Here is a 12,695-nt window from a genome sequence, read left to right on the forward strand (position 1 = left end):
TTGGTTACGTGCCCAACGCCCACAAAGCTGCTGCTGTGCCACCTCCTGCTCTGTCAATCCAAATACTATAACTTTGTATTCCAAATCTTTAAATTAGTCTCTCATTGAAGCTCTGAGTTTCTATTAAAACTGCGCACATTTCTTTAAGGGCACCACGGTGGCACGGTGGTACGGTGGTGGTGCTGCTGCCTCACAGTAAGGAGACCGGGGTTTGTGTCTCGGGTCCTCCCCGTGTCTGGCAGACATGCAGGTTAGGTGAACGCTGAATTGGCTTGTGTGTGTTTGCCCTGAAGTGGACTGGCACCCTGTCCAGGGTCTGTTGCTAACCTCCGTGCCCAAGGTCTGGTTTGAGCAGGTTAGGAAGTGGCATGACAGTTCTCTAGAGATACGCTACAAATACAATTGAGTTCTCAATGTCAGCAATTCCCAATGGCTTTCACACTGCCACCTCCTATGCCCGCAGTGGGTGGCAGAGCTGTAGGGCACACTCACTGGTCCATAGGAGGTGCCAGTCCACAGATGGACACAAATTCACACAGCAGACAAGAATGGGCCACCAGCATATGACTGACACATTCACACTCACACGCCTTTAGAGGGCACCAGTCTATTAAAGGGCACATTCTTGCCCACCCCAGCCCTGCAGGGTGTGCCCTCTCCTACATTTCCTCCTAAAAGGCCCATAGCAGGCAGGACACACACACACACACCCCATCATTTTAGGGTGGGATTCCCTCATACAATCTCACACCTGGCCTGTAGGTGGCACCAGTGTACGACCATCACAAAGCACGGGGGCCTTTACATCACAAGAAGACACTTAATGCCACTGTCACTTACGTACACCAGGCCTTTTACGGGGCACCAGCACATAACTAAATGCATACACACTTGCACGCTCACAGGAGGCCTTTAGGTGGCGCCAGGTCATTGTACCACATACAAAGCCCAGACAGGAGGGTTTAGTTGGTGCCAGTCCACAAAAGGACACAGTGATGCTCTGGTGCCCGCAGCCAGGGCCACCACTTATGATCCTGAGTATCTGGTAGTTCATGGATGGATGGAGGATGGCGAAGTGCCACAGCTGCACTCCTAGGCATCAGAGGGCTGGCTCCATGGAGAAGAAACGGAATGAAGTGGCGCGGGTGAAAGAGCACAGGGGTCTGGAGGGGCTTTGGTGGAGTCAGGAGGGGTGCCACACGGGAGATCGAGGGCACATTAGGGCTCTGCGGGTACCGAAGGAGGTGACAGCGTAGTGAGAGCCACTGAGGCCACATCTGGAGGCGCCTTGCCTCTGGTGGGCATCTTAGTGCCCAGAGGAGCTGCCAAGTCCGCCAGTGAGGATCTTTGGGAGGAACGACGGACTTATTTCTGTGTTTTAGACATCTGTTGCACTTTTTTTCCAGAGCCATTTCTATGGATTATTTAGTGAAGACCCTTTTTAAATGACACTTTTTGTGACAATAAAGATGCCCTTCGTACTTTGCCCCTGAATTTGTTGCTCTGCCCTCACTTGCCCTAATCCATCCTCGGCTCACAGCTGCCCCAGCCCTGCGGGCTCCACACCCTCTCCCACATTTCCTCTGAGCAGGTCCATAGGGGACAGGAAGCATTCACGCCCCCCCCACCCGTGGCGCTAGTGCAGGTCTCAAAGCGCAGGCTCCTCCCAGACGCCTCGCCATCCCACCACCTGTAGGGGGCGCCAGTGGACTGTAAAACAGACACAGTGGCACCCACGAGGACAGTCATTGGGTGGTGGTCTTCTCTTCAGGTGCACATATAGTAAGGTCAGGCCTGAGGAGTTTCTGTCATCTTTGCACCGTCATAAGTGGTGACACGAGGCCACCGCTCACTCGCCAGTCTGTCCTGTTCAAGGCCCTCCGAGGACACGTTTGTCAGAGCTTCACTTCTGTTGGTCTTCTCCTTGCCCAGGCGACCATCACAAATGTTCGTGAGACTGAAATGCAGGATTGTCCCTCTCGTAGGCCGACGTGGCCGAGCGTCTAGCGCTGCCAGCTGATGCCAGGCTCCTCGAGTAGAAGGTGCCACTGGAGCCGACGCTGACGCAGTCCAGGCTCTCCGTACTGTGGTAGGTGGGGAAGACCTTGACCTGCCTTGTGTGTGGCAGCCTGTAGGTGAGGAAGATGATGCCGCTGAACATGAGGAGGATGGAGGAGGTGAGGCCAACGCCGATGGCAGCGCCGGGCTCTTGTGACGCCGGGCTGGCGGGCATGTAGTAACTGGCAGGAAAGGCAATGCTTTGGTTGGTGGCCACAGAGTTGAGATTCCAGCCCACGGCAACCACAACGCAGACGCTGGCAAACATGTAGAGGGTCCCGCCAAGTGAGAAGGCGATGCGGATGAGCCTGGCGTTCGTCATTCCGAAGAAGATGCTGCGAAAGGCGCATATGGACGCCGCTTTGCCAGCAGCCCCAGACATGATGGCCGCAATCATAAGAGCCTGTGCCACATAAACCTCCACAGGGACAAAGCTGTCCAGAGCGCTGAAGCTTTGGCAGAACATGACGCGGTACTCCGATGACACCAGCTGGTGGCTGAAGAAGCACACTCGCCATATGCCCACCCAGGCCACGCCAGAGGTAATGACGCTGTTGTCGGGTACGTACCACACTCGCCACTCGATGAGCCCAGTCGTGATCGCTGACAAAATCCAGCCCACCGTGCCCAGCCAGAAGGCGGCGATCTGCAGGTTAGCAGTGTCTGCCAGGTACGCCATGGCCAACTCGTGCCAGCCGCCGTCCAAAAGGCATCGCGTTGTGCAGTCGGCTGCGAGTCCCTCAGCCTCTGTCACTTGTCATCTTGTTTTGTGTCTGCTGTAACCAGGAGACCTGGCACACAAAGGACGTGGAGTCCATTTTCACGCCAGGATCAGGTTCTTCAGCGCCACAGGAGGTCTGTAAAGAGACAAAGCAGGTGGCACGAGTCAGGAGAGTCGCCCGACCAGCTTAGCCGCATTGCACTGCACGGCATGACAGCGAGTCCTTCGTCAGCGAGCGCCTCCTGTCCCGTGGGTGTCACCGCGTGTTTGTTTTCTTAGAGATGTTTATGTGACACGAGCCAGCGAGTCCCCGAGCAGCCAGCCCCGTCATTAGGAGGCCATCAGGAAACCCCGAGGGCGCAGCCTTCCTCTCTCGGACCACCCGATGCTATTGGCGCCTTCACAAAGTCAACAAGTAAACGGAGGGGCTGCCAGCGCGCTACCCGTGGGACAAAGAGATGGTGGAGGCAGCCCACCTGCTCCTCGGCCCACTCACTCCACAGGCCAGGAGGGCATCTGCAGGGCGAGGTCACTGCGATGTGTCACTGGGGTCAAAAATGTCACTGTGACATGTCCCTGAGGGGGGCATCGGGGCCAGTGAAGTAACTCTGCCACGTCATGCTGGGTATCGGGGCGGTTTGGAGGGTGACAGGGGTCAGCTGAGGCTAGCAGAGTCTCTCCAGGGGTCACTGTGATGCGTGTCCCAGCCCACATCCTGCTGACTCACTGAGCCCCCCTGTTGCCCTCCTCTGTGCCAAGGCCTGCCCACGGGGCATTGTGCCTCCTTTTGGTAACATTTGGTTTTCATTTTTTTTATTCCAATTGGTTACGTGCCATTTTTTCATAACCATCTTCAAGAATCCACTCTGCTCTGCCCCCTCTGTACCCGCGTTCATGGGACTTGTAGGGTGGCACATGGCCAGCAGCACCTTCAGTGTCCGTGCTCTACTGTACTGTATGGACCCTCTGAGAGAAAAGGGGCGCAGTGTGGGGTACAAAGGAGACCTGGAGAAAGTAAAGGCAGGCCAGGGGTTGGCAGGGCGCTATACACAAGGGCAAAGTGCGCGATGGCCGCGGGTGGCGGTCAAGGAGTGGGCGGTGGAGACAGAAGGACCACCGGAAGGGAGTGACGAGGATGACAGGCTGGCCAAGAGCCGAGTGTGACGCTAAGTGTCAAGGCGCTATATAAGAGATGAGTGTGTGATGAAGTGCCAGATGGTGACAGGCGCTATATACAGTAAGGGTTAGGTGTGAGACACATGACAGGGCAGTATGCCACCTGAGTATACTTGTTGAGCGGTGCCAGGTGCCATATCATCGGGGAGGCTGATGCCAAGATGAACGCTGAGGTGAAACGAATGGAGGAGGGCAAGACAGCTGGAAATGAAAGGAACGACAAAAAAAGGAGAGACGGGCCGACGCAGCCGAGGCGCTATATAAGAACGGTGTGGGGTGTGCAGGAAAGTGCAAGGGGACCATCAGGAGGTTCATACAAACACACACAGAGGGTCCGGGGTGCAGAGTCACGTCACCATGATTAGCGAGTCAACTGAAAGGCGCTATAAAATACACTTTGGTACGAGAGGAACGTGAAAGGCGCTATATGAGGACTGGGGAGTCTGTGAGGCGAAACAGACATGGAGGACAAGACAGAGAGGGGAAAGGCGCTATATAAAGACAAGCTCAGTGAAACGTGAGGAAGAGTGTGGTGTGGTGGCGCTTCTCGGGGGGGGGGTCACAAGGGGTCGCCTAAGTGGTCTAAATTCACTGACGATCTTCGCACCCTGGCATGATGGGCGTGTGTGACTGAGACCACCGCAGCTAAAAGGTGGGCGTATGTGGTGTGGTGGTTTAGGCTTTGGGGACTATATGACGCTGATCGAGTCACTTAGTTTGGAACACAAAAGAAATGTCACTAGGCCCTTCCTAGTGACCTGGACAGGTGGGCAGCGGTGGCACCGCATGCATTCACAGTGCTGTCCTCTCATGGGCCAAGTCTGGATACGGCTGAGACCCCCTGTGGCTTTTCTTTTGTTCATTTCCTGGGTGTGATTCTGCATTTTCAGTGTGACTGTGTGATTAGTCCGGGGGTCCGGCCTCACCTGCCTGGCGTGCTGCATGTCGTCTTGTTCATTTTTATATAGCGCCCCTCACAGAGCACCGGCTCATCCCACCTGACTTGTTAAACAGGATCACGAGCCCATCTAGCGCCTTTCATCTGGGAGGATACGGGGGGAGAGCAGACCCCAGAGCTGTTTAAACGAGGCCCCTCTGAGCAGATATAGTGAATGGAGATGAGAGACCCCCGCATGGAGGCTGAGTGGGAGCTGTGAAGTGGGCTCTGTAAGGCTTACCCATGAAGTAGGCAGGCAGGAGAGGCAAAAGGCGCTATATAAAGACACTGGTGGGCTACACGGGAGGCAGATGATTTGTCAGCATCCCTCTTGGTGGTCCCCCAGTTTAGTTTCCTGCCCACTCCCTTTGGCACACGCGCTGCCCGGACTTCTTCGGACCTGCCAGTATGGAAGTCAGTCGCCCGTCCCATTTGTGATTTGCCCCAAAAATGATAAGGACCCTCGTTACTCAAGTGGCGTGTGGTGCCCCCCGGACACCAACGCCACTCCTCCAGTTTCATTTTCACCTTCCGCTGATGTCCGGTCACTCCCTAATGTCCCCCGTGGGCCGGTGGTCCCGCAGCACCTACCTTGTGAGCAGAGCTGAGGCGACGGTGACGGGAGCTGTGCCCGCGTCCCCGAGTGATGGCAGTGCTGCGGCGACTTTCGTTAAATTAATCAGCTAAGTCAACAGAGACCTAATGATTAGAGATTGGCGCAGTTAATATTTAACTCTCGGCTGGACACACCGCCGTCGCCTGTTTACCGAGGTGTGGGCTCTCGAGAGACAAAGAGTGCCAGCCGGCGCACATTTCCCCGTCTTGGGCTGGTGGCCGACGTGCCACCTGATACATCATCCTTCAGTCATTCTGTACCCCTTGGCTGTTCCTGGTGAGGGTCACAGCGATGCCAGGCCGCCAGACTGTGGACACCCCAAGACTGACCAACGGGGAGATTCAATCCCTGGCAGCCTTAATCAGACATTTCGTCACTCGATGCCCAAACCCATCCACAAGTCCTCAGGCTGGCACCTCACCTCACTCCCATTACTCCTTCATTTCTGAATGGCCAAGTTCAGGAGAAGATGCCATGCGCCACCCTTGGACGGGTTCAGCTCACACCTGTGATCCTTTATGGCCTGTGTGTCATGCCAGGTGGGCTTCAGCCCGTCTCAAGGTCCTCTCGGTGCCGTAGCGCCGTTGGTGTCTCTTCAGACCTGTCACTTTTGTCACTTTGCTTTTCTTGTGCTAAAATCCTTTCAGTTCATTTTTTTCCCTAATCAGGTGCCACCCAAACCCGCCCAGAGTGACAAAGCGAGAAGCACTTGAGACATCTTAGTAAATTTATGAAATATTAAAAAACCGGAACGTCCCACTGTGTCGGACCCTCATCTCCCACCTCCAGCTTGGCATTTTCCTGGTTTGACCTGCCTGGATGGACATGACGGTGGTCCGCAGCTCTCTCTACAGATGTTGGTCACTTGAGGACATTCCCAGAGTTGTTTTCAAGCCTGTCTTGTAATGGCTTTGCTTTGTGACCCCTCAGCCCAGTCAGATTTTCAGTCTGGATTTGCTCCACTCAGCTGTCCCTCAGCCCTGTCTTGTCACCCTGTCCCTGACGCTGTCACCATCACGCTTCACAGTTGGACTGGCATGACAAGTGGTGCCAGGTTTCCTCCTGGTGACACTTAGAATTGAGGCCAAACAGCTCAATGTTGGCTTCCTCAGACCAGTCCATTAAGTGCCATCTTGTGAACTCCAAGTGGGCTCCCATGTGCCTGGCACTGAGGAGAAGCTCCTGCTTGGCCGCTGTGCCAGGGAGCCCACACCAGTGGAGTGTGCCAGTGGTGGTCACCCTTCAGGAAGTTTCTCCCCCTCCACATGGGTTCCTGGTCACCTCTCCCACAATGGGTGGTCATCTCCCCAGAGCTGTGGACCCCGCTGCACTCTGAGAATTTGAAGTCCTGCAGGGGGTCCCCTTGGCCCTCATGGCCACCTTTGCTGATCAGGTGGGCTCCAGCCATCTCCACGGTGACCAGTGGGATGGACTGCACTCGCCTCAGTGTGCCAGTTCCTCAGTTGCCACTTGCGGGTGTTGAGTTCTGCTTGAATTTCTGGACTTTTGAGTGGCAGCCTGAGGGTGAGGGGCTCGCTGCCACCCCCTGTGGGGACTTAGGATGAAATGCATCGGCTGCAAAGCGGCCCATACCAGTCCATCAATGAGCGGGACCCGCTGCTTTCTGGCCAGTGGCACCGCAGGCTGAGGGGGTCAAACTGCCAGGCACTAAATAAAGGGCGCTGTATTCAGTTCTGTGTATTTTATATAGCGCCTTTCACCACTTCCATAAGCAGCAGACAGACAGACGGACACCTGATGCAACTGAAATGAAGTCCAGCAACGTGTGACAAAAAGAAAAAAAAAAGTCACTCAACGGTGTCACAACGAAGAAAAGACCCTGCAAAGTCTGGGACCCCCAGGAGTTTAAATACGAGATGAAGGGAAACAAACCCTGGGGGCGTACTGGTGGTCCGTTTGGGGGGTGGTGGGGGGCAGGTCTCAGTGAGCGGGGTCACTGAGGTCACGTATGGAGGTCTGACGTCATTAAACTACACAAAAAACGCCCACGTCGGCCGCCGTCAGTCAAAGTCGGTGGTCGCTTCCTGTGCTTTGTAAACGCGTTGAGCCCCTCTTTATGTCCGACTGCTGCGGCACCTGACTGCACCACCTCAGCTCTCTTCTGGTTGGCACCTGGGTATGGGCGGGGGGGGGCGCAGGTGCTGCCAACGTAGTGACAACACCAGCAGTGCAGGGTTTGGTCACTCGTCTCTTTAGAAAGTCATCAGGCTACGCAAAGCGCGTCACGAGTGAACATCGAGAAGTGAGGAGAATTGGAAAACCGGGCGGTGACCACGATGGAGAGCAGCAGACACGACACGACGCCACATGACACGACACAATGGCTTATGTGACATCTGAACACACACACAGTGTGGCACTCCGTGTGGAGGGGTTCTGTGAGACCACCAAGCCATGAAAATACGGGAGATTGTGAGGGGTCCCCAAAGCTCGTGCACATTAGCAGACAGGAGGGAGAGGCGCTATATGAATAACGTCACCAAATATGGTAGCACCAAACGGGAAAGGCGCTATAAAGGTAAAGAGATGGACGGCAGACAGATGAAGAGTGCTGCATGGCAGACAGGCAGAGGTGAAAGGCGCTATAAACAACACCACAATCATCACTTTTTTGTGACACTTTTATCCAGCGTTTGTGACAAAGTCGGTGACATTTCTTTTTTTCCCCCCAGTTGGAGCACAGGCAGGTGACGTGACTCACTTGTGGTCACACGGTGTCAGCTGTGGCATTTGAACCCGGACCCCCAGGACTCTGCAGCCCAAAGCCTTGCCCACCACCCCCTACTGCCTGCACTGCGTAATGAAAGGCTCAGAGAGACCCCTCATCATCTGGGTGGTCACTGTCCTGGTCCCAGTCTTCCTTACCTGTGACAAAACGCCCCCCACCCCGTCACGCCACGTCGGCTCCACGAGCTTCAAGTTGCTGGCAGAGTAACAAGTGACGGGGTGTGGCGCCACCAAGTGGCCAGAGGGGGTAGTGGTGGACAACCTTTTCACAGTGAACGTCACAGGCGCCCACTCTGGCCTCTCGCCATCTCCGCATTACTGACGTCACTCAGTCGGGGTCTGTGGTGGGGGTGGCAGTCATACCCTCAGTCGAGACCCTGCCAGCCAGCCTGGACCAGCTAGCGCATCTCCGTCATGGCAGGTGAAGTAGCCCCCCTCGGAGTCACACAGTGAGGTACTGAAGTGCTTGGAGTCGGTCAGAGCAGGGGGTCTTCAAGGGTGGTCCTGGCAGGTGGCCGTGGTTTGCCCCCATTTCATCACGAGAGGCCAGAACTTGACCCCGAGTGTCATTTGGCCGTGTCTGCCTTTCACCCCCATGATTTGAATGGTCGTCTTGGGCTGCAGTTACTGTTGGACTGGACGAAGTGCCCACCAAAGTCCTCTTCATGCCAACTCTGTGACGTGAGGCTCACTGTCATCAATGCCCGTCAATCCTGGGGTGATGGCCGATGATCACTCAACGCCTGGAGATCTCAGCTGGCAGGACCACCGGCCCATGACACTGAATGAGGTTCATTAGGGTGGCACACTACCAGGTGACTGTGGGTGTTGGCATGTTCTTTTCCCCCTCATATGAGAACCTTTGGTCCCCTCGCTCAGAGTTGGCGCAGCACTTGAAGCTGTGCATCATGGGACAGCAGAGGAGACGGTGTGGCCACCTCATGGAGGTCCCCTCGATGTCATCAAGTGTGCCCCTCCCGTAGAACTTGTTTAACTAAACGTTGTGATGAGGAGTGAAGTCGGGACGCGGGTGGGTGACACCTGGGGGTCTTCAGGGAGGATGTGAGACTGGGGGACCCGACAAGTCCTCGTTCAAAGATGCCATACGAGTACAACAAGACGAGCTCACCCCCTGGCACGGTGTCTCGACAGAGCTCACTCCAAGTCAGGCCCTGGGTTCAAAGTCACACGCCACCCTCCGAGGACCACCTGGCTTCATTCAGCCTGAACCAGCTCTGGGCACTGCCACCGGAGAGGTTCTCTCACTGGGTGGCGAAGGAGAGACAGAGTCCCGGCGAGTGCCCCATCCACCCCTCGTCCCAGAGTGATGATGGTGACCCCTAGCGACACACGTGTGACAACAGGGACGGCTTAGCTAAACAAGCATGGGGTCCTGTCATTTGTCACCTTTCTTGTGGTCAACAAAGACCCCTCGAACACAATCAACCCGACTCTTTATTGAACCCAAACAAAGCAGCACAGCGGAGATGAAATCGACTTAACAAGGAAATGCAAATGGGGGGGGAGCGGGTGGCCCACTGTGACCCACCGGGGGACAACGAGGTGACACGCAGCTCCTGGCACGCGCCGGCCGCTTGGTTTGGTTTCAGACTTGATAAAAGGTGCTTCAGAGAGACAGCAGAGCAGCCCAGCGGGCATCCAGGCTGAGATGGGACGACTGGGACCCCCAAGACCCCCCACAGAATGAACTTTTTGTTCAGTTAAATAAAACAACAAAGTTGCTAGTAAGGCGGCGCCCCCCCCCCTAAAGAACCCCCTTTTGAAATGTGCAGGTCCTCGGGGGTCCCACATGCCGACTGCGCTCGCTCACAATGCCCCGCTGACCCAAACAGGGAGTAAGCGGTCAGGCTGCGTCCCCCCCAACCGGCGTTATAAAAACGAGAAAAAGGTAATGGCAGTGGTGGGATGGGGGGAGTCTGCTAAAGTGCAGTCCAAATCACGGGGGCCCGTCAGGCGGAGGGGACACTTCTGGAGCCGCTCCCGTGTCACCCCCGTCCTCCGGCCTGATGACGACGCCAGCATTGAAATGAGAGGGCGTGGAGGGGGGCCGGGGGGCAGCGAGCCTCACCCTCAACTTCTACAATAAATTACTAGCAGCGCCCACTGGCCTCGAGTGCCACCCCAATGTGCAGGAGGCTCCGGGGCGCCCTCTGCCAGTCTGCCCCTTTTCAAAAGGCCGCCAGCCCCTTCATCCTGGCCTCGGAGGTCAGGCTCTCCGTCAGACACTTGAGCTGCTCGTCCCCCAGCTTGATCTTGTCCTCCAGCTTGCGCTGCTCGATGATGAGGGCCGACTTCATCTTGACGAAGTGCTCGTAGTCCGCCAGGTCCTCCTCGCTCAGGTGGCTGCCAAGGATGTCGTAGACGGCGCGCTCCCGCCGGTCCAGGTTCTCCTTCAGCTCCTTGGCGTCCTCGTGCTGGGTGATGAGCAGCTTCCGCTTCTCAATCAGGGTGCGCTGTGGGAGACACAAGGGGACAGGTGAGAAGATGGCAGTGCCCGAGGGTCCACCCCGTGCCACAGTCACCCGGGGACGTGTCTGCGAGGCCACTCGGTGGCAGCATTTGTGTGAATATAAAGGGGGCATCAGTGTGTGTGCCGCTCCTTCCACCCTTTTGTATTCAAAGGTCACCCACAAAAACAATGCAAGGGATGGCCTGCACATGACGGGGTCACAACACTGCAGCCCGGTGACACAACTGCTACCGGTGTGGCTCTCGCCCTGAGCTCACTGGCATTAAAACAAAACAAAGGGTCACAAGTGTGGAGTGCGGACCTTCGAATGGTCGAAGAACTGCCTTTATGAAGCCCCCCAATACCTTCCCTGGCCGCTCAATCGGTGGTCCAAAACCTGGCCCGGGCTGAAGACAAAAGAAGTGGGGACTGAAGATGGCGGTGGCGGCACAGGACAACGTGAGCACTTGGTGGGCCCAGACTTGGGTGACGAGTTTAATGAGTTTGGGACCCCATCTAAGAAGTCGTCCGCCCTCCTGCAGCCCTCGACACCCCAAGCCCCTGCGCTTTGCTTCTCTTCAATCCCAGAATGCCACACTTGGACCGACGGGGTCGATGTCTGCCAGCCTGCACCGCCGCTCCCATTTCTGTGCCATTTTGAAACCTGCCCAAGATGTTGGCCTCATTTCTGACTCTCCGAGATGGAGCAAAACAACAACAACTACGCCCACTTCCGGGGGTCCGCTGGCAAAGCAGTGGACCGAGCCACCAGCCCGCATCTCAGGATTTGACCTCAAGGGGTCCCAGTGTGCAGTGAAGTGACAAATCGGCTCTGAAAGCCGCCATCTTAAAGGGTCCAGCAGTGTGCCAAACCTGCCATGACGTGCCAGTCTGTCCTCGCTACATTACATGACTAGGGCCAGAAGACTCCTCACAGACTGGCCACCTGCCTGCTGACGGCCCCCCTCAAGTTCATGGTGGTGCACATGTGTGGAGATGCCAGAGCTGGAGGTGCCCATATCAAACCTGCCATAGCTGGACTGCGCCGCTTGCCCCCCATGCTGGCCTACTATTTCTGCTTGTGTCACATTTTGTTTTGTCACAAACGCGTGTAGCAGGATGAACACGTGAAGTGCACTCAGTCCTGGTGGCCCTTGGGATGGCGAGGCTGTGCCATAACGACTTGCCATGTCCCCCTGACTCACAGCAGCTCAGCTGACCAGACCCCGTGAAAGGGGATCGTGTGAAGACGGACAGTGAAGAAGACTGCGAGACAAACGAGGGACGGCCACCATCTTGTCCTTTCACTGACCCTCAGGACACTCGGCACATCTTAATAAACTGAGTGTCACCCTAGAAGATCCCGTAGATGTCACACGTGCATTTGTGACCACCTTGAAAGGAAGCTAGTGCATGCCCACCATGCTGGGTGGTGATTCTCCACTGCCTGCCAAGGACTCGACTTGTTTCTGGCTCGTCCCTGTCCACTTTCAGGGGTGACACTCACATGCCATGGCACTCTGATGGCACACCAGGTGACATTCTGAACTTTGTGCAGACCTTAAAAGGGAGCAAAGGTGACAGCGGTGGCACTGACTCCTTCTAGACAGTTTGAATATGCCCACTACGCATTGCTGTCCCTTACTCGCGGACTCCGAAAGTCACAAAGGGCACACAAACTGAGCAGCTGAGGCTCAAGCAGCAGCCCTGGCGGTGGACGTTATCACCGAGGACCACAGAAGTCACACAGAACTCTCAAATGTTAGGCCTGTCCCCCTGCAAGTGACAGTGGGCACAAATGACCTCATTCCCTCCAACTGGTACTTGGGAGACACAAAACCCAAGAGCCAATCAGAACATAGAAGAGAGCGGCACATTGGCAGACGTCACTTGTCCACTCTGAGACCCCTGCAGTGTGACAGTACGGTCAAGTCTGTGTGTCCCTAGCCAGCTGCTCCGGGAGGCTCAC

The 12,695-nt window shown here is 56.0% G+C and overlaps 2 protein-coding genes across 7 annotated transcripts in view; both read right to left on the reverse strand.

Annotated features, from left to right (window-relative positions):
* Positions 1-240: 240 nt before the first annotated feature.
* cldn34a (claudin 34a) lies at positions 241-7,308 on the reverse strand. Its single transcript, XM_039745976.1, has one exon. It carries the CDS (start codon positions 2,735-2,737, stop codon positions 1,940-1,942), a length of 798 nt encoding a protein of 265 aa, XP_039601910.1. The 5' UTR covers positions 2,738-7,308; the 3' UTR covers positions 241-1,939.
* Positions 7,309-9,693: 2,385 nt separating this feature from the next.
* shroom2a (shroom family member 2a) overlaps positions 9,694-12,695 on the reverse strand; it is a 64,008-nt gene continuing 61,006 nt past the window's right edge. For all 6 annotated transcript variants that reach the window (XM_039745979.1, XM_039745978.1, XM_039745977.1 and 3 more), the window contains one exon: positions 9,694-10,730. In XM_039745979.1, coding sequence (XP_039601913.1) covers positions 10,446-10,730 — 285 coding nt within the window. In that variant the 3' untranslated portion in view covers positions 9,694-10,445. The remainder of the gene's footprint in view (positions 10,731-12,695) is intronic.

The sequence above is a fragment of the Polypterus senegalus genome, chromosome 2 (genome assembly GCF_016835505.1).
Source record: "Polypterus senegalus isolate Bchr_013 chromosome 2, ASM1683550v1, whole genome shotgun sequence".
NCBI lineage: Eukaryota > Metazoa > Chordata > Cladistia > Polypteriformes > Polypteridae > Polypterus > Polypterus senegalus.